Source organism: Tursiops truncatus, chromosome 2 (assembly GCF_011762595.2).
Source record: "Tursiops truncatus isolate mTurTru1 chromosome 2, mTurTru1.mat.Y, whole genome shotgun sequence".
NCBI classification, from domain to species: domain Eukaryota; kingdom Metazoa; phylum Chordata; class Mammalia; order Artiodactyla; family Delphinidae; genus Tursiops; species Tursiops truncatus.
Window position 1 is genome coordinate 74,687,374 of NC_047035.1, and position 18,034 is coordinate 74,705,407.

At 44.1% G+C, this 18,034-nt stretch overlaps 2 protein-coding genes across 8 annotated transcripts in view; one reads left to right on the top strand and one right to left on the bottom strand.

The window, feature by feature from the left end:
- The window catches only part of SLC7A7 (solute carrier family 7 member 7), a 53,162-nt gene extending 47,850 nt beyond the window's left edge, over positions 1-5,312 (top strand). For 5 of the 6 annotated variants that reach the window (XM_073799488.1, XM_033851359.2, XM_073799509.1 and 2 more), the window contains 6 exons: positions 433-577; positions 2,194-2,317; positions 2,570-2,673; positions 2,969-3,065; positions 4,018-4,167; positions 4,376-5,312. In XM_073799488.1, the coding sequence (XP_073655589.1) occupies positions 433-577; positions 2,194-2,317; positions 2,570-2,673; positions 2,969-3,065; positions 4,018-4,167; positions 4,376-4,675 (920 nt within the window). In that variant the 3' untranslated portion in view covers positions 4,676-5,312. The remainder of the gene's footprint in view (positions 1-432; positions 578-2,193; positions 2,318-2,569; positions 2,674-2,968; positions 3,066-4,017; positions 4,168-4,375) is intronic. The other variant, XM_019948533.3, reaches the window with a different exon arrangement.
- The window catches only part of OXA1L (OXA1L mitochondrial inner membrane insertase), a 33,365-nt gene that overhangs the window by 10,930 nt on the left and 4,401 nt on the right, over positions 1-18,034 (bottom strand). Inside the window, exons 3-10 of one of the 2 annotated variants that reach the window (XM_033851362.2) lie at positions 9,338-9,551; positions 7,959-8,102; positions 7,619-7,704; positions 7,265-7,429; positions 6,972-7,076; positions 6,719-6,881; positions 6,550-6,630; positions 6,100-6,466 (exon numbers count right to left, since the gene is read on the bottom strand). In XM_033851362.2, the coding sequence (XP_033707253.1) occupies positions 6,339-6,466; positions 6,550-6,630; positions 6,719-6,881; positions 6,972-7,076; positions 7,265-7,429; positions 7,619-7,704; positions 7,959-8,102; positions 9,338-9,551 (1,086 nt within the window). In that variant the 3' untranslated portion in view covers positions 6,100-6,338. Of the gene's footprint in view, positions 1-6,099; positions 6,467-6,549; positions 6,631-6,718; positions 6,882-6,971; positions 7,077-7,264; positions 7,430-7,618; positions 7,705-7,958; positions 8,103-9,337; positions 9,552-18,034 lie in introns of those variants that run through there. The other variant, XM_033851363.2, reaches the window with a different exon arrangement.

The following is an 18,034-nucleotide window of genomic DNA, read 5'->3' on the forward strand; positions in this document are numbered from 1 at the left end:
GAAATGAACCTCTTGTACCCACTCCTCTACCAGTTTCCAGGTGTGAACACCTACCCTGCAACTACTCTGTTGACTGGGCATACTGAGCCCTGCCCTTCCTCCACTCCGTATCAGCTGTCTGGGTTAGGAAGGGGGCAGACAGAACTGCATCACCCCTGTTCTCCAGCCCTCTGCTCTGTCGTGGATCCTTACTCTAGAGAGCCACCGGGGTCCTTCCTGTCAAGACCCCTGTGCTGCTCCCTGCACTCTGGCCCATCACTGTAGCTGTCTCTCTTCTGCTCCCCATTCTTTCACTGGTACCCTTGCTGCCAAGGTGTTGTAAGCCACACACATTCTGTTATCGTCACATTCTTCCTCTCCTTTACCGGATCACCTTGTAGTTGGGGTGTAGGCCACTAATCCTTATGCCTTTCCATATTCTCTGGGTTCCAGGAGCCTCGACTCACTTTGAAAATTCCTTTGAGGGTTCATCATTTTCAGCGGGCAACATTGCTCTGGCACTGTACTCGGCTCTGTTCTCCTACTCGGGCTGGGATACCCTCAATTATGTCACCGAAGAGATCAAGAATCCTGAGAGGTAGGTACCTCACCATCAACTTTCCATGGCAATGATAGCCATCATTTATTGAGCTCCTACTGTGTGCCAGACAGCATACCACAACTAGTTGATTTTATCAGTGCCATTTTAATAGACTGCAGGCCGGAGGCCCAGAGAAGTAACTTGTCCATGATCACAGCAGCAGAGCTAAGAGGTGAACTTTCTCATGTGTTAAAAAAAAAATTTTTTTCTTCACAGGCCTTTTCTCATTTGTTCATGCATTTCTGCATTAATCAAAGCAAGTTGTACCATGTGCTTGTGTATACTTTATTTAATTTTTTTTTTTTTTTTTTTGCGGTACACGGGCCTCTCACTGTTGTGGCCTCTCCCATTTGCGGAGCACAGGCTCCGGACGCGCAGGCTCAGCGGCCATGGCTCACGGGCCCAGCCGCTCCGTGGCATGTGGGATCTTCCCGGACCGGGGCACGAACCCGCATCCCCCGCATCGGCAGGCAGACTCTCAACCACTGCACCACCAGGGAAGCCCCTTCCTTTCTCTTCTGATCCCTTCCTTGTTTCTCAAATTCATACTGACTTTGAATTGTGGTATTGTTTGTTTCAGGACACCATTTTTACTCTGAATTGCCCTGTAGTCAAGCAGAGTAAAAAGAACTCTGGGCAGGGAGTCAAAGGGCCTGGACCTGTCTTTCCACTGATTTGTTGGATGACCTTGAGGGAATCCCCTGCCATCTCTGCCTGCTCCTTGTCTGTAATTGAGGGGGTTGAATTATATGATCTCTAGAGCTTTTCCTGGCTCTGAAATTCAATGATTCTAGGACCTAAGATTTGCCAGGGAGTGAGGTTTCTATAAATTTCTAAGTCAAAATAATAATAATCACCTTTTGGCTTTGAGAAACAGAGTATTCCTGATACACATCTAGTGCTGCAACCCTGGGAGCAGATAATAGCAGATCGAGGCCTGGGCGGTGCTTCCACCTACAGGACAGAAACTGAATGACTTGAGTATTTGCCCCCCTCTCACTGTGAAGAACGTTTATAAAGATCATGGCTTTATTGGGCCAGAGGGACCTTGAGAAGTCTGTTTTTCTCTTGGCCTCTGGTTAGGACGGCACTCAAAGCTCTCAAACTGAGTAAGGGGGCGGGGTGCACATGTTTCCCAGATTGCTCGCTCAGATACACATTGTTCTTTCTGCTGAGGACCTGTATTATTCTCTGGCGAGGCTAGACTGCAGTTCCCCTCTATAATTTCTTCTTTCATATTTAACCTTAATACAAATTTTTCAGTGTTGACAGCCTTAGAGGAGGAATCCTGATACTAAGAGACCTCTAGAGTAAAACAAACAACTTTCCTGTGCTATTATCATGCTGTGACACAGTCATCTGTTAATCCTTTTTCCTTTTTTTGTGTAGGCCTTTCTCCGAATGTGATGTTCCTTTCCCTGATGCTCTTTAGTTCTTGAGTTCAGAGCTTAAGCCACTATCCTATCCTATCCTAGGCAACATCAAAGGCAAAAGCCCTGGGGAATTGCCATGGGAGGCCGCATCCCCGGATTAGTGGGGCGGAGTCTGAGAATGAAAGGACAGTGGGGAGGAGACTGTGGGGCTAATATATCCACTTTTCTGTTTGGCTGTAGGAATCTGCCCCTCTCCATTGGCATTTCCATGCCCATTGTTACCATCATCTACATCTTAACCAATGTGGCCTATTACACCGTGCTCGACATGAGAGAGATCCTGGCCAGCGATGCTGTTGCTGTGGTAAAGGATTTTCACTAGCAGAAGGGTGAGGGTGTGTTTGTGGGCTTTGGGTATTGTGCTGCTCTTCAAAGTCCCAGAAAGCGGGTAGTCCTTGAAAAGAGTATGCCTAGAGTACTGGGCTTGCGAGGTCGTTAGCCCTGCTGTGGAAGAAAGGGTTGGGTTGCTAGCAGGGGGCACCAGGGGGCATGCTTGTCCTTGCCTTCCATCCCCGTTAGGTCCTGCTAATGACTCTTTTCCATTCCTTTCCCTTAGACATTTGCAGACCAGATTTTTGGAATGTTCAACTGGACCATTCCAGTGGCAGTTGCGTTATCCTGCTTTGGTGGCCTCAATGCCTCCATTGTGGCTGCGTCTAGGTACGAGTGTCACCTTTTACTGAGGGGTAAAGTGAAGAGCTGTGGCAGGGCAGGGCAGGACTTAACAGGACCCAGACTTTAGTCACCGCGATCCCCAAGTGACAGTCACAACGCTTTGGCCTTGTTCGCATCAGCAGCCTCCAGTTCTTACAAATCTCAGTATTGAACTCCGTTCCAAATTATTCAAACCTTTTTGAAGGAGGGGATGCCAGAGAGGGAGAGCCTTGTGGCACAAGAACCAGGCCACACCCACGTCCCCCAAGTTTCTCAGCCTCTCCTATCTTACCCAAAATAGGCTTTTCTTTGTGGGCTCAAGAGAAGGCCATCTCCCTGACACCATCTGCATGATTCATGTTGAGCGGTTCACACCAGTGCCGGCTCTGCTCTTCAATGTAAGTGGTCTCAAGACTGGGGCTGAAAGCCAGATTGTGGGGGAACTTTAGTAGCAGTAGATACAACTGTTCTTAGCTCCCCAGAAGCTCTAAAGAAGGTTCTAATAGAAAAATTGTTGATGGACCATCCACTGTGGGCAAGGCACTGTGCTGTAACTGCTGCAGTGGTTTATTTATTTATTTAGGTTGTGCTGGGTCTTTGTCGCAACATGCAGACTCTTGGTTGTGGCATGCACGTGGGATCTAGTTCTGAGACCAGGGATTGAACCCGGGCCCCCTGCGTTGGTAGCGTGGAGTCTTACCCACTGGACCACCAGGGAAGTCCCTGCTGCAGTGGTTCTTGAAAGAATCCATATTCTCTAAGGAATGGTGACCTCCTCTGGCCCGGGATGAGGCATAAAGTTCATGGAATACACTGTAACGACTGCCGCGGCAGACAGTGATGTAGTGTTCAAGGGAAGAAATGGTGACTGTGGGGGTAGAGGGTGAACAAGGAAAAACTTCCTGGAGAAAGTGAATTTGAAGTGGATTTTTAAGGTTAGGGTTGCAAATGGTAGCGATGGATGGGCTTTAGGTTGAAAGAAAACAGCATCAGAAAGTCCGGAGGTTAAGCAGTGTGGAGTTGGGTAGCAGAAGGTAAAAGCTGGAATTGTATGTTGGAGCCATTCTGGAGAGGCTCTGGGGCAAAAGCTATTTGAGGAACTGTTTTGAGCTGTGCTGTACAGAGGATTAAACTGGCAAGAGTTTGAAGAATGGGCTGAAAAAGGCTACTGACTTAATAGGAAAGGAGCGAGGCGTTGAAACTAAGGTGGTAAACGGGGTGGGAACAGAAAAGGACAGTTGGGGAGACTGAGGACTTGACAAGGGGGTGGATTTGTGGGAGATAAAGGGGACTGGCAAGTGCCTTGCGTGACAGGCCTTGAGAGGAGCTGATGTGGGCTTGTGCCTGCAGGGTCTCATGGCGCTGATCTACTTGTGTGTGGAGGACATCTTCCAGCTCATTAACTACTACAGCTTCAGCTACTGGTTCTTCGTGGGGCTCTCTATCGTGGGTCAGCTTTATCTGCGCTGGAAGGAGCCTAATAGGCCTCGTCCTCTCAAGGTAGGACCTCTCCATCCCACCTCTGCTGCACCCACTCCAGGGGATTCTTACATTTATTCAGAAACCTTTGCCCGGAACTCGACGGTGGTTCCGAGTTGAGAGGAAGGGGATGACAAGAACACTCAGTGCTCTGCTGTTCACAGGTGGGGTTTTCTTGGCTGTCCACCCTGAGCTGTCTAACCTCCACTTGTTTCTTCTGTGCCCTTAGCTCAGCATTTTCTTCCCCATTGTCTTCTGCTTCTGCACCATCTTCCTGGTGGCTGTCCCACTCTACAGTGATACCATCAACTCCCTCATCGGCATCGGCATTGCCCTCTCAGGCTTGCCCTTTTACTTCTTCATCATCAGAGTGCCAGAGCACAAACGACCTCTTTGCCTCCGCAGGATTGTGGGTAAGCCTTGGGTCCTCAAGTCGGCTCAGCTATTGTACGGCCTGGTTTTTTTTTTGGCTTTTTCTGCAAATCTAGTCTCCCAAATCACCTTCGCCATAGCTCCTACCTGTTGTTGAGGCTTAACTGTAATTGTCCCCTCGGGCCCAGCCCCATTCAGTGCCACCTGAACTCAGCCCAGTTGACCTCTTCTGTTTTGACTCAAACTTCTCTTTGTAGCATCTGCCACGTGGTATGTCCAGGTCCTATGTATGTCAGTTGCTGCAGAGATGGATTTGGAAGATGGAGAAGAGATGCCCAAGCAACAAGATCCCAAGTCTAACTAAACACCACGAGAAATCCTGAGATGTGGGCAGCAGGGGCCTCCCTCATCTCCTACTGGCTGGAGCCAAGGAAGCTGAAAAGCTCACTTCTTTGGAGGCGGCTGTCCAGAAGCCTCTTAGGCAGCTTCAACAACCTCTGAACTTGCTTTCTGAGAGATGGAGAGTAATTTATTTGTTTTGCTACATATTGTTCCGTATTTCTTTTAAAGGGACAATAAAGCAGACTGTGATGGGGAGCATGCCAGGTGTGGGCCTGGATGTTCCAGTGGCACATTTCCACGTGTTAAGACATCCACTCACCTCCAGTGTGCCTGCCCACTCCTCTTTCCCACTGAAAGACCCAATAATGCTCCAAACTTCCCGTCTCCTTTAGAGAGACGTCAAACTGTCAAAGGTGCTAGACAATAAAAGGGTATGTTCCTGAGCTCTGAAATGGCTTTTTTTAAATTAATTAATTAATTTTTGGCTGTGTTGGGTCTTCGTTTCTGTGCGAGGGCCTTCTCTAGTTGCGGCGAGCGGCGGCCACTCTTCATCGCGGTGCGCGGGCCTCTCACTATCGTGGCCTCTCTTGTTGTGGACCATAGGCTCCAGACGCGCAGGCTCAGTAGTTGTGGCTCACAGGCCTAGTTGCTCCGCAGCATGTGGGATCCTCCCAGACCAGGGCTCGAACCCGTGTCCCCTGCATTAGCAGGCAGATTCTCAACCACTGCGCCACCAGGGAAGCCCCTGGCTTCATTTTTATATAGTGTCTCAAGGACAGCTCCCATTAGCCTGGCAGGAAGACTAAAAACAATCTTATGCTTGAAAGAATCTGAGTATTTCTTTCTCTCTTGAGCCAGTTGCTGAAGGCTGATGCAACCAGTCTCTACACAAGAGAACACCTAAGCTGCTGTAGCAAAATGCTAGGTTGTTCGATAAAAGCTTTATCAACTTCCTCTGGATTATCACTAAAAACTTAAGCATATCTACTTCTTGAAGAATATTTTATAGGTAATCTTGGGGTAAATGAATGTGGTTCCTCCAGATACAGTCTCCGCTTACCACGCACACCTCTGACCACAAAGCAAGTATGGACGGGACAACACATCTAAGCCCTTAATGCCAGGCTACAACACTGAGATGCCTCCTAAGAGCATGGGCCAACAAGAACAATCATCACCCAACCTATTCTTTTCTCTGAAGCACTCAGTCCATTTCCCTGTTTAATAAGTGTCAGGGAGCAGCACGTAATACGGAAGTTTACTAACTCAGCGGATGGGAAGATCACTTGGCTCCCCAGTGTTCTTTTACACTTAGGTGGAAGAGTCTGTAGTGGAATCCACTTTTAAAATGAACATCAACAATGTCAGTTTCATTGTTGTCAGTTTCTAGGTCTGGGGCAAGGACCCAGCATCAGTTCTTGTTCTAAGGCTGAGTCTCTCAAGAGAGAGTTCCTGCCAGTATGAGCAGGGAAGAGAATTCAGCCAAGTGTGTCACTCCAGGGATGCTTTGACTTTGGTTTGTTGCTGCTGCTATTGGGGGTGTTGGGAGGTCCATTCTTTCCATGCTGTAGCAGAGGGTTGTGGGTAAAGGTCTGTCGTAAGGGACCTGGGGGAAGGAGAAAACCAATCTCGATGAACAAAGGAAAGGAAGAAACAAATGACAGAGTTTAGCCTGCAAGTGTTATTTACCCCTGGCTGCTAGCTCCAAGTGATTCCGCATGCGTCGTTCACGCTCCTGTAGCTGATGTGCCATTTCGGCATTCTTCCAGCCTGTGTAAAAAGGATTAAGGCAGTTTGGTCGTGTACCCACTTCTAGGCCACTCTCCTCAGTTCCTATGCACGGAGGACAGGCCCTTACCTGTTTTGAAGCTCTTTATGAAGCCTTCCTGGGGAGGTAATTTGTCTGAGTCATGCACAACACGCTGGGGGATTTTAAGTACAGTGCGTACAGCTGGAATACGGAGGCAGGCCACCTGGCCCAGGGAAAATACGTTGGAGGACAGCCAGTACATGAACACTGCCTGGATGAGAAGGAAGAGAAGGTACTCAGAAGCTGCGTCCCTGGGCAGCCTGCCGGGAGACTTGGAGCCAGCCCCTAAGACATTACTTACCGCGGGGAAATGGATAGTTATGGGCAAGACTGCCAGGGGCATCAATCTGATAAAATTTCTCATCCACTGAAGGTCAGAACTTTGCACGCCAGTTTCAGCACCTAGCTGCAAAAAAAAAAAAAAAAAAAAAAGCAGGGGAAGAATAGTAAATGCATGGCAATTTTAGTTGAATGGGGTTCAGATTTCTTACCCATCAACTCTATTTCTCCAGGGAGTGAAGAATGACCGTTCTATAACTACCTTCCCCTCACTCCCCATTCTGCAGGCCTGGCACTCGGCGAACCTGGGCTTACCTCAAGGACACCCCACATTGTAGCAGTGACCACCAGAGGTAACATGTAAGTGGGGTCAGATAGTGTGAGATCCTGGAACCACCAGAGGCCACCTGTCTGCAGGCTGGGCACAGGAAGGTTAGCCATTTCTCTCAAGGCAATGAAGAAGGAGATGAAGATCGGGGCCTATGACACAGGATAAACAGTGTCAGGACCCTTTAGTAAAAGGGACATTTTAATTACTCCATTACTGAAACCCATGTAGCATAGTATCACCACCACATGCTTTTTTGGGGGGTCTAGGGCATGGGAAACACAGAGGAGTAATCTGATTGGTTCTGATGAAGTTAAAGAAGGGAAATGTTTTTTGCTCACCTGAGTCAGAGGTAGAATGAGAGGTCTGAAGAGTTTAATATCATGCTTTTTCTGGTAGAACGTCATCTCCGAGGAGGCCCTGTAAACTGTGAAGGGAGTGGAAGCTAACAGCTGGGCTAACAGCTAGGTTGGAGGAGGTGACCATCCTCATCACCTGGCCCATGAGAATTCTAACTGACCCTGGCCAGTCATTGGAAGCATTAGGCCTAAGAAGCAGGTAAATCTTAGAACTCGCCCAACTGTAGCAACTCCTGATTTAGGCTGTTCCCCCAACCTGAGCTGAATGTCAGGGAAAGTGCCAATGTGGTCCTCACCCATGCTCATTCTGCAACTGACTCACATTCAGTATGGTTTCCTGTCAACTTGGCCTCTCTGATTCGAGCGGAAAACTTCTGAATCTCTGGCAAGTGGTTGTGGATGTTAGCTGCCTCTCGCTGGCCCTTCACGATGAGAGGAAACACCAGGCAGCGGGCAAGGACTGTACCTGGAAAACACGAACGAAGACTGGAGTGAAATTCAAGCCATTCTGCAGCTAGAAGGCTGAAGGTTTTTAGGTCCTCACTGAAAGGGTCTCCTAGCCCAGACTTTTCCACCCTGTGACTCGTGCCCAAAGGGCCCCAAAACAACGGGTACGGGTATGACAGTTCCTTCGAGGCTCAGTCTTCTGCTTTGACGTCAAAAGTCTGGCATTAACTTCTCTAGGCAAATGACCAGGAATCTTGTTTCCTTGAACAAAAAGGTGACAGAAGCCACTTTTGTAGATCAGTGGTTTCCAAACTTTTCTATGATCAGTGGACTCCTTTTTTCCCCAACTCTAAGTGTAACCCCAACATACATAACAGATAAAATCAGGCTGCCCTGGGTGAGGAGGTAGTCTGACTACAGGATTTTTCAAGCTCTGGCCTTTGCTTTGCTCAGAAGCACTTTTACAGAACTCTGGGGCTCGCAGGAATGAAGTCTGAAAGCCACTGTTCTAGAGATGCCTGCAGTAGGAGGTAATCTGGTGGCCTACTGCTTTAGCTCCCTCCTATTTCTTTTCTTACACTTCACATTTCTTGATCATTTCAACAAATATTTATTTAGTTGATGGTATCTGTGGGTAAGCAAGTGGGCCTGGGCTGAGAAGAGACCAGGGGGAGATACAGGTTTAGGCTTTATCAACATTATGATGAATGGTGTGAAGTGGACAGAGAAGGGAGCTAAGGATGGAACCTGGAATCCCAGCACTAAAGGGGCAGGTAGAGTACTGAGCAATAGAGATGGGAGGGTGTGGTCAGAAAGACAGGAAGAAAATCTACAAAGATTGTCGCAGAAGCCAAGGGACAGGGCTTCTCTGGTGGCACAGTGGTTAAGAATCTGTATGCCAATGCAGGGGACACGGGTTTGAGCCCTGGTCTGGGAAGAACCCACATGCTGCGGAGCAACTAAGCCTGTGCGCCACAACTACTGAGCCTGCACTCCAGAGCCCTTGAGCCACAACTACTGAGCCTGCATGCCACAACTACTGAAGCCTGCGTGCCTAGAGCCCGTGCTCCACAACAAGAGAAGCCACCTCAGTGAGAAGACCGCGCACCTCAACGAAGAGTAGCCCCCGCTCGCCGCAACTAGAGAAAGCCCGCATGCAGCAATGAAGACCCAACACAGCCAAAAATAAATAAATAAAGTTCTAACCCTACGCCCCCATTTCCCGTACTGTTGTACAAGATATATCCCCCTTACATGCAGCAATGGCCCCCCACCAAGGTAGGCCTAGGTTAACATGCATAAATTCCAGTAAGTTCTGGATCAGTCCCACTGGGGTGTATGACCCCAGCCCAAGCTCAGTGAAGCTCTGTTCTGCAGCAGCCAGGATGATATCTGCAGTGTCTCCAGAAGCCACCTCAGGTACTGCTGTAGGTGGGGGAGTTGCAGGAATGACCGGAGGGGCCTGAACCTGTGGGGAAAAAGGAGGAAAAAAAAAAAAAAATCCAGGCGTTATATTCGGGGAGGGAGGGACACACACATAGAAATCGAGGTCCCTCTTATTATAACCAATACTGGGGTACTCTCTTGACTCCCTGTTTCTCGTTCTCCCAGGGTAGCCTACATTGTCATAGAATTCAAAGCTTAAAAAGAACATTTTATGCCAGGAAGTCAATTAAAAATTACATTATTTTCCTGGATTTTGTAATGCTTGTGGTATCTGTCAGCTTTTAAAAACCATTACTTTGTAAAGATTTCTTATTCTAAATAAATATTCCCACTCATATTTTTTAAGAAAGGATATTTTATTTTCCCCTCTAGGCAGGAAGATAAGTTACTCAAAATAAGACTTCATGATTCTCCTTCATGTTGGGAAGTTATTTCTTGTGCATTTTCCAAACTTCAGTCATTTGAGTATCACTGGCACAATTCTGCATACACTGAAACTATTATAATTTTTCTTTAAACAACTCAGTTTTTAAGATCAAAAGTATCTACTTGGTCTCATCCTGAGAAATATTAATGTCCATGAAATCAGGGACATACAAGTTATAATCAAAGATATACAATTATAAATTGTGTCAACTGAAAAAAAAAGCACGAGCTAAAAGTTGAGAACTGTGTGTTATTTGGGGCATTACTGAGGACTTAAGTACAGGACAAAGCCTCTCAGCTGTGAGGGACTGTTCCGAAGAGGTAACACCAAAAAATTACTGCTAATTAAATAAAAACCAGATGTCTCAGGTTAATGAATTTAGTGCTTTTCTATGTATGGAAAGACACCAGAATTTGGGTTTACTCAAATCATTCCTTTGATTTGTACCTTAACTATCTAGGGCCAGTATTCTGTTTCTCCATCCTGACTTCCCTCAGGGTGCACTGTTGGGGGTGACTGCAGTGGCTGATGGTCCCAACATCCTTTGTTTAGTGATAAGACAGGTGACATTCTTTGTCCTCAGCACCTCCTTCTAGGCCATAAACTGGACCAACAATTGGGAGGCACTTCATGACCGATTCTGTCCCATGGCACTAGGAAGGCTGATTCGTAGATCAGGTGAAGACTCTGCTGATAGGCTACTCAATTCGCTAATTTTTGGATCAGGCCCTGCTGATAATCTAAAATTCTCTGGATCACCTGGATGAAGAATATTGCCTGCGGTATCAGTAAATAAAGGATGCTGCAGCCATCAAGCCATCAGCCACCCTCAACTGTATACCCTGAGGGGATTCAGGATGGAGAAAAACAACATGGGTGCTATACAGTTAAGGTGCACATCAAAGGAATGATTTCAACAGGCCTAGACTCTTAAATCATTCCACACATAGAAAAGTACTAAACTCATTCACTTGAGATGTCTGGCTTTTAACACTAATCTTTTGATGTTCTGACTACCTGGTTGTTTTTGCAAAATTCCTACATATCCTGGCTCCTCCCTTTCCTCTTCGGAGTAGTCCCTCGGAGCTATCTCAGAGGATGTCCTCTGGCTTAAGTCCTCAGCAAGACCACTGAATAAAACATAATTCTCAACTTTTAGGTTGTGCATTTGTTTTTCAGTCAACAATTTTGGTGACCACGAAGGGAACCAGAGCAGAACTCTCTCCTTTGCCCAAACTCTAAGAGGATCCAGGGCCTGGTACCAGCAGAGGCCTCTTGGGCCTGTCTGCCTCCTTGGAGAGTCCAGATGAATTTGGGTGATTCTTGGATCTCCTGATTATTGGTTGATGATCCTGAGTTTTATCTGGCAGTGTCTAACTGCCCAGTTGAAAGCTACTGGGGAAACCAGGTGGAAAGACTGGGAGTTACTCAGTTGAGACAATAAGGAGTCTGGACTGGGTGATCAGGTGAGAGGCTGGCCTAACATCTTTGCCTCCAATTAAACACTCTCGCCAAGTCTATGTATGTACAAAACTTATACTTACAAGTACTCACTTAATTGGGAATTAAAGGAAATCTTGCCCTGAAAATAGCCCACACGGGGCTTTTTTTTTTTTGCTGCATCTCATGGCATGCGAACTTCCCGGACCAGGAATCAAACCCACACCCCCTGTCGTAGAAGCGATTAAGGACCACCAGGGAAGCCCTGGGGCTCTTTTACTGCATACGCAGTTAAGTTAGAGAAAGCAGCTTGATAAACCATCTTTTCAGAATTCTGACCTTAAAGAAATAAAAGCCCTTCTGGGGGAACTTGCAAGTCTCTCCCAGTGTCTGAGATGTAAATGTTCTACTTGATCTTCTTAAGTGTGCGACTGCGCACATGTGTGTTGTGTTTTGTGAGAACTTGGTCTCTGCCATCCAGAAGGTACATATATTCTGCAGCCAACTGAACAGACTGAGATTCTGAGCAGTCTTTTTCCGGACTGTGCGAACTCTCAGGGGCTTTTTGCCATTTTAACTTTTGCTGCGTCAGCCTGTACAACAAAGGCCTTTACTTTCTTGGGCTATTTTTGGGAGTAAACCTTCTGTATCTTGGTTAGGTGGCATCCTTCGCACTCTCTTGGGGGGATGCTTCTTTCGTCCTATTGGTCTGAATCACAATTAAGATACATCTCATTAATGGCCAGATGACAGGTCTTTTAAATTGGAAAAGCTCTAAATCGGTAAATCTTTAGAGAGTCTCATTATAAACAGCTGTTTTATCGGGACCCATGGAAAAACCAAATTAGAAGGTGGAAAAATATATATAATGGTTAACCTAAGAACTCCTTTAGTTTAAACCAAACAAAAAACTGGCTTCGGAAGCCTTATTCCTGGTCTCTGCTTCCCCTCAATGGGTGTTACAGATGCTAAAAAAAAAATAAAAATCAATAATGTTAATTAGGTTCATTAACAGGGAAATAAGAAAAAACCGAAGGGAAGGTCTAGAGACTTTTTCCCAACAAGGTGGAAATTTTAAAGGGACTTGTCCCAAAAGGTAAGAAGTCTCTAGATGGTTTTTAAGAAATGGAATAAATAAAATGGACGTTAATGGGACTAAAACAAAAGGTTTTGGTACAATACTACCTAAAGTTGGATGGGCTTTAGCTCCCTTTAGGGATTCCCATTGATCTTCAACATTAAGGGGCCCCAAACAAGTCTGCTCTATTTATCCCAATTAAAGATAAAAATGTATGTTTAAAAGGCTGGAAGAAAATTTCATTAAGATATCTGACCAACAATTACTTGGGGCAACATATAGGCCAATTAGTCAAATTAAAAGATTGACAGGGATTTCCCTGGTGGTCCAGTGGCTAAGACTCCACGCTCCCAGTGCAGGGGGCCCGGGTTCCATCCCTGGTCAGGGAACTAGATCCCACATGCTGCAACGAAGATCTCGCGTGTGGCAACATAAATAAATATTGGAAAAAAAAAAGATTTACAAAGGGTCTGAGTCCCTTGGCTCAGCTCCTCACTGGGAACCCCAGTGCCTTTTATTTTTTAAAATATTTATTTATTTGGCTGCATCAGGTCTTGGTTGCAACATGCAGGATCTGCGTTACGGTGCGCGGGCTTCTCTCTAGCTGTGGCGCGTTGGCTCAGTAGCTGTGGCTCGCGGGCTCTCTAGTTGTGGCACACGGGCTTAGTTGCCCCATGGCATGTAGGATCTTAGTTCCCCGAACAAGGATCGAACCCAAGTCCCCTGCACTGGAAGGCGGATTCTCAACCACTGGACAACGAGGGAAGTCCCCCAGTGCCTTTTATACAAAAATACTATGGGGTCCTAATAGATGGGGGTCCTAACAGAAACTAAAGTTAAAGGTATAAAAGTTAAAAGAATGGAGACAAAAGTTTATAAACTTTGGTATTAAATGAGCTTTATATAAGATCATTACATGTCTTTTGCCTAATTATATTATGGGAAAGACATGTTTTACTGGGGAATGCTTCCTTGCCCGATATAACACAGGGCATATAAATCTGCCCCTCAGGAAATATAATTAAACACACTAAAGGAAACCAACAGGGTTACCTGGGCCTGCACAATATAAAATAAAAACTGGGAGCAATATTCAAGGGCTAATAAAAATAATAATAGAGATTTTGCTCTGGATTTAACTTGTGAACTCAGAAAGAGGACTTTTGTTGAATGTCTTATGCAAGCTTTTAAAGGCATGGTTAAGTTAAACCCTAAAATTCTAGAACATAGAACTCATGAATTTCAGTTTAGTTGGAAATCTTCTCAGTGATATAAAAAAGCAAATAAAAGAAAATACAGTTGGGCAAATCAAGCTTTTAATATCATTTAAGCGGCAAACCAGTTCTTTGGAGAATTAAAAGCAAGTGTCTTTGTCTTACAAATCCTACAAATCAAAAATATAAATACAGCTCACAATGACTTGAGGCTGAGCCTAATTAGCTCAATCAGGTAAAATCTGAAACCAAGGAAAAAAGAGAAAAAGGCCTTTTAAAACTCAAACTGCTAGAAAGGCTCCTTCACTCAAAATCTGGTTCATACTCTTTAAATGATCTGTACTTGTTTTTGAAATCTTTTGTCACTTTGGTTAAGTGAAAGTATTGTTTCACAGTGACCTATGATACTATGATACTATGCGACCATGTGTTTTGAAACCTTTTTGATATTTTTGACAAGCTTACAAGTAACAATTCTAACTAAAGTTATTTTAACCTCCAGCTAAACTCTGGGATGCTTCAAAGAAACCCTGAGGCATCTCAGAGACAAATTTAAACGTTGGCTTATTTGGTAAGTTTAAATTACTTGAGAAATACTGTCAACTGATTGGAGACAAACCTTAGGTTATATTGTATGGGTAAATGTCATTAATATAGCTATTCCAAAATTTATATGGAATTCCTAAAATTCCTGGCATAATGTTATCAGTCATAATTCTAGTTATTATCTTAAAATGCTGTACATCACAGAAATATCCAAGTTTCTTGTCAATTACATTGTAAACAGATATTTTTCTTTTTAACATCTTTATTGGAGTATAATTGCTTTACAATGGTGTGTCAGTTTCTGCTGTATAACAAAGTGAATCAGTTATACGTATACATATATCCCCATATCTCCCTCCCTCCCACCCTCCCTATCCCACCCCTCTAGGTAGTCACAAAGCACCTAGCTGATCTCCTTGTGCTATGCGGCTGCTTCCTACTAGCTATCTATTGTAACCAGATCTTTAACCATGCCATTTTAAGTCTTTTGTGGTTTATAGACAACCACTGTTTTACTCTGGAGCTTTTATAAAATGAAGATCTTCAAGAAGATTCATAAAAAGAACTTTCTGGGACTTCCCTGGTGGTCCAGTGGTTAAGACTCCGTGCTTCCACTGCAGGGGGCGCAGCTTCGATCTCTGGTCAGGGAACTAAGATCCTATATGATATGCGGCGTGGCCAAAATAAATAAATAAAAAAAAAAATAACTTTTTGACAAATGTAAGTTTCTGGTAACTTTTAGATCATACCACTGACTTGGGTAAGAAATTACAAAATTAATGAAAAACGTGATGACTTCATCCAGATCAACAGCAATTAATTAAAAACATGGGACTGAATGAACTGATAAATATCATTTATAATTTTCTGAAATATACTGGCTTTTAATCTTTGTTTTCCAGGAAACCTTTCTTCTTAGGCTATGATCTAAAGCAAGTTGATAAAGTATACATTTGTAAACAAAGATGAAACATTTATCTTTCTACCTGTATCTTTCTACCTGATTCATCCAGAATTTGGCTTCTCCAGCTGGCTCTCTCCTGTGGACTTGATTTTTTTTTTTTTTAATGAATTTATTTATTTTTGGCTGCATTGGGTCTTCGTTGCTGTGCATGGGCTTTCTCTAGTTGCGGCGAGTGGGGGCTACTCTTTGTTGTGGTGCGCGGGCTTCTCATTGAGGAGGCTCTAGGTGCGCGGGCTTCAGTAGTTGTGGCACGTGGGCTCAGCAGTTGTGGCTCACGGGTTCTAGTGCGCAGGCCCAGTAGTTGTGGTACATGGGCTTAGTTGCTCCGCGGCATGTGGGATCTTCCTGGACCAGGGCTCAAACCCATGTCCCCTGCATTGACAGGTGGATTCTTAACCACTGGGCCACCAGGGAAGTCCTGACTTGATTGTTTATTGTGACCAGATTACAACTATTTATACTAATCATTATTTTAATTTGTTCTCTTTGTTTCCAAATTGTTTATGCCTTGTGTTTCTCTTTGCTGTACTATGATCTGATTAACGTTACTATAGTACATATCCTGTCTATTTTATTTTTATTTTTGGCCGAGTCGTGTGGCATGCAGGATCTTAGTTCCCCGACCAATGATCAAACCCGTGTCCCCTGCACTGGAAGCACGGAGTCTTAACCACTGGACCACCAGGGAAGTCCTCCTGTCTATTTTATAAGATTGTCTCTTGTATTAACAATGTGTAACCATGGCTAAAAGTCTTGTGACAGTTGACCATATATGTAACTCTACATAGAATAACTGTAATAGTGCAACCTAGATAAGGGAAAACATTTCCTGGATCCTAACAGATGAGTAAGACAGGTGATCCAGAGAATTTTAGATTATGAACAGGGTCTAATCCAAAAATCAACACATTGGCCTATAAACAGAATCTTCCCCTGATCTAGGAATATGTCTTGCTAGCAATGTGGGACAAAATTGGTTATGGAATGCCTCTCAAAAACATTGATCTAATTTATGACCAAGAGGAGGCACTGAGGACAAAGAATGTTGCCTGTCATATCAGTAAACAAAGGATGTTGGGGCCATCAGCCACCGCAGCCACCTGCAAGGGTGCAACCTGAGGGGATTCAGGATGGAGAAAAACAGAATACTGGCTCTAGATAGTTAAGGTGCACATCAAAGGAATGATTTCAATAAGCACTCCCCACCCCGCCCCCGCAAAAGCCCAGACTCTTGCATCTTTTGTTACATAGAAAAGTACTAAACTCATTAACTTGAGACATCTGGTTTTTCTTTAATTAAGAGTAATCTTTCGATTCCCACTACTTGTTTTGTTTTGGCTTTTTTTGCAAAACTCCTATATACCCTGGCTCCTCCCTTACCTCTCTGGAACAGTCCCTCAGAGCTGAGAGGCTGTATCCTAGTTAAGCCCTCAGTAATGCCCCAAATAAAACACAATTCTCAACTCTTAGGTTGTGTATTTCTTTTCAGTTGACAACTCGTACCTCATTTACCTTTTTTCTTTTTTGTTGCTGCACCCCGTGGCTTGTGGGTTTTATAACTTATGAAAATATCACCAAGTTAGTTTTTTTTCTTGCTGACAACTAACTCTGCAACAGAAATAACATGAACTTATTGACCTCCAGTAAACCTAGGTACAATAAAAGACATGTCTATATTGATTAAACCAGCAAGCTTAAACTAGCGTTAACAACAGGTATTAATTTAATATTGAATATTTCCTAGATCACACGAACCTGAAATTCATTCCGGCCAGTTTCCTTTATATTTAGAAATATTTAATTTGTAAGCGCTTACTTTTAAGTCAATTAAATAGAGGTCTTTTATAAATTTAGAGTGTATACCCAGAGGTAGTGACATCTTATATGTATAATGTCTGTTTACACACATGTAAACAGACAAAACTAGAGATCTCACAGTGTCACTTAAAAAACTTAGCTATGAATCAGGTATTACAATATAAACTTACTAGTTTATAAATAACAGTTGGAATAAATTAAATTCATTTGCTCAGAAGACTAAGGCTTTGCTATTTGTGGAAAAGACTTAAGATTTGTATTTCTCTATGACATAAATCACAGCAAGACCTTTTTTGACCCACCTCCTAGAGAAATGGAAATAAAAACAAAAATAAACAAATGGGACCTAATGAAACTTAAAAGCTTTTGCACAGCAAAGGAAACCATAAACAAGACCAAAAGACAACCCTCAGAATGGGAGAAAATATTTGCAAATGAAGCAACTGACAAAGGATTAATCTCCAAAATTTACAAGCAGCTCAATATCAAACAAACAAGCCAATCCAAAAATGGGCAGAAGATCTAAATAGACATTTCTCCAAAGAAGATATACAGACTGCCAACAAACACATGAAAGAATGCTCAACATCATTAATCATTAGAGAAATGCAAATCAAAACTACGATGAGATATCATCTCACACCTGTCAGAGTGGCTATCATCAAAAAATCTACAAACAATAAATGCTGGAGAGGGTGTGGAGAAAAGGGAACCCTCCTGCACTGTTGGTGGGAATGTAAATTGATACAGCCACTATAGAGAACAGTATGGAGGTTCCTTAAAAAACTAAAAATACAACTACCATACGACCCAACAGTCCCACTGCTGGGCATATACCCTGAGAAAACCATAATTCAAAAAGAGTCATGTACCACAATATTCACTGCAGCTCTACTTACAATAGCCAGGACATGGAAGCAACCTAAGTGTCCATCAACAGATGAGTGGATAAAGAAGATGTGGCACATATATACAATGGGATATTACTCAGCCATAAAAAGAAACGAAATTGCGTTAT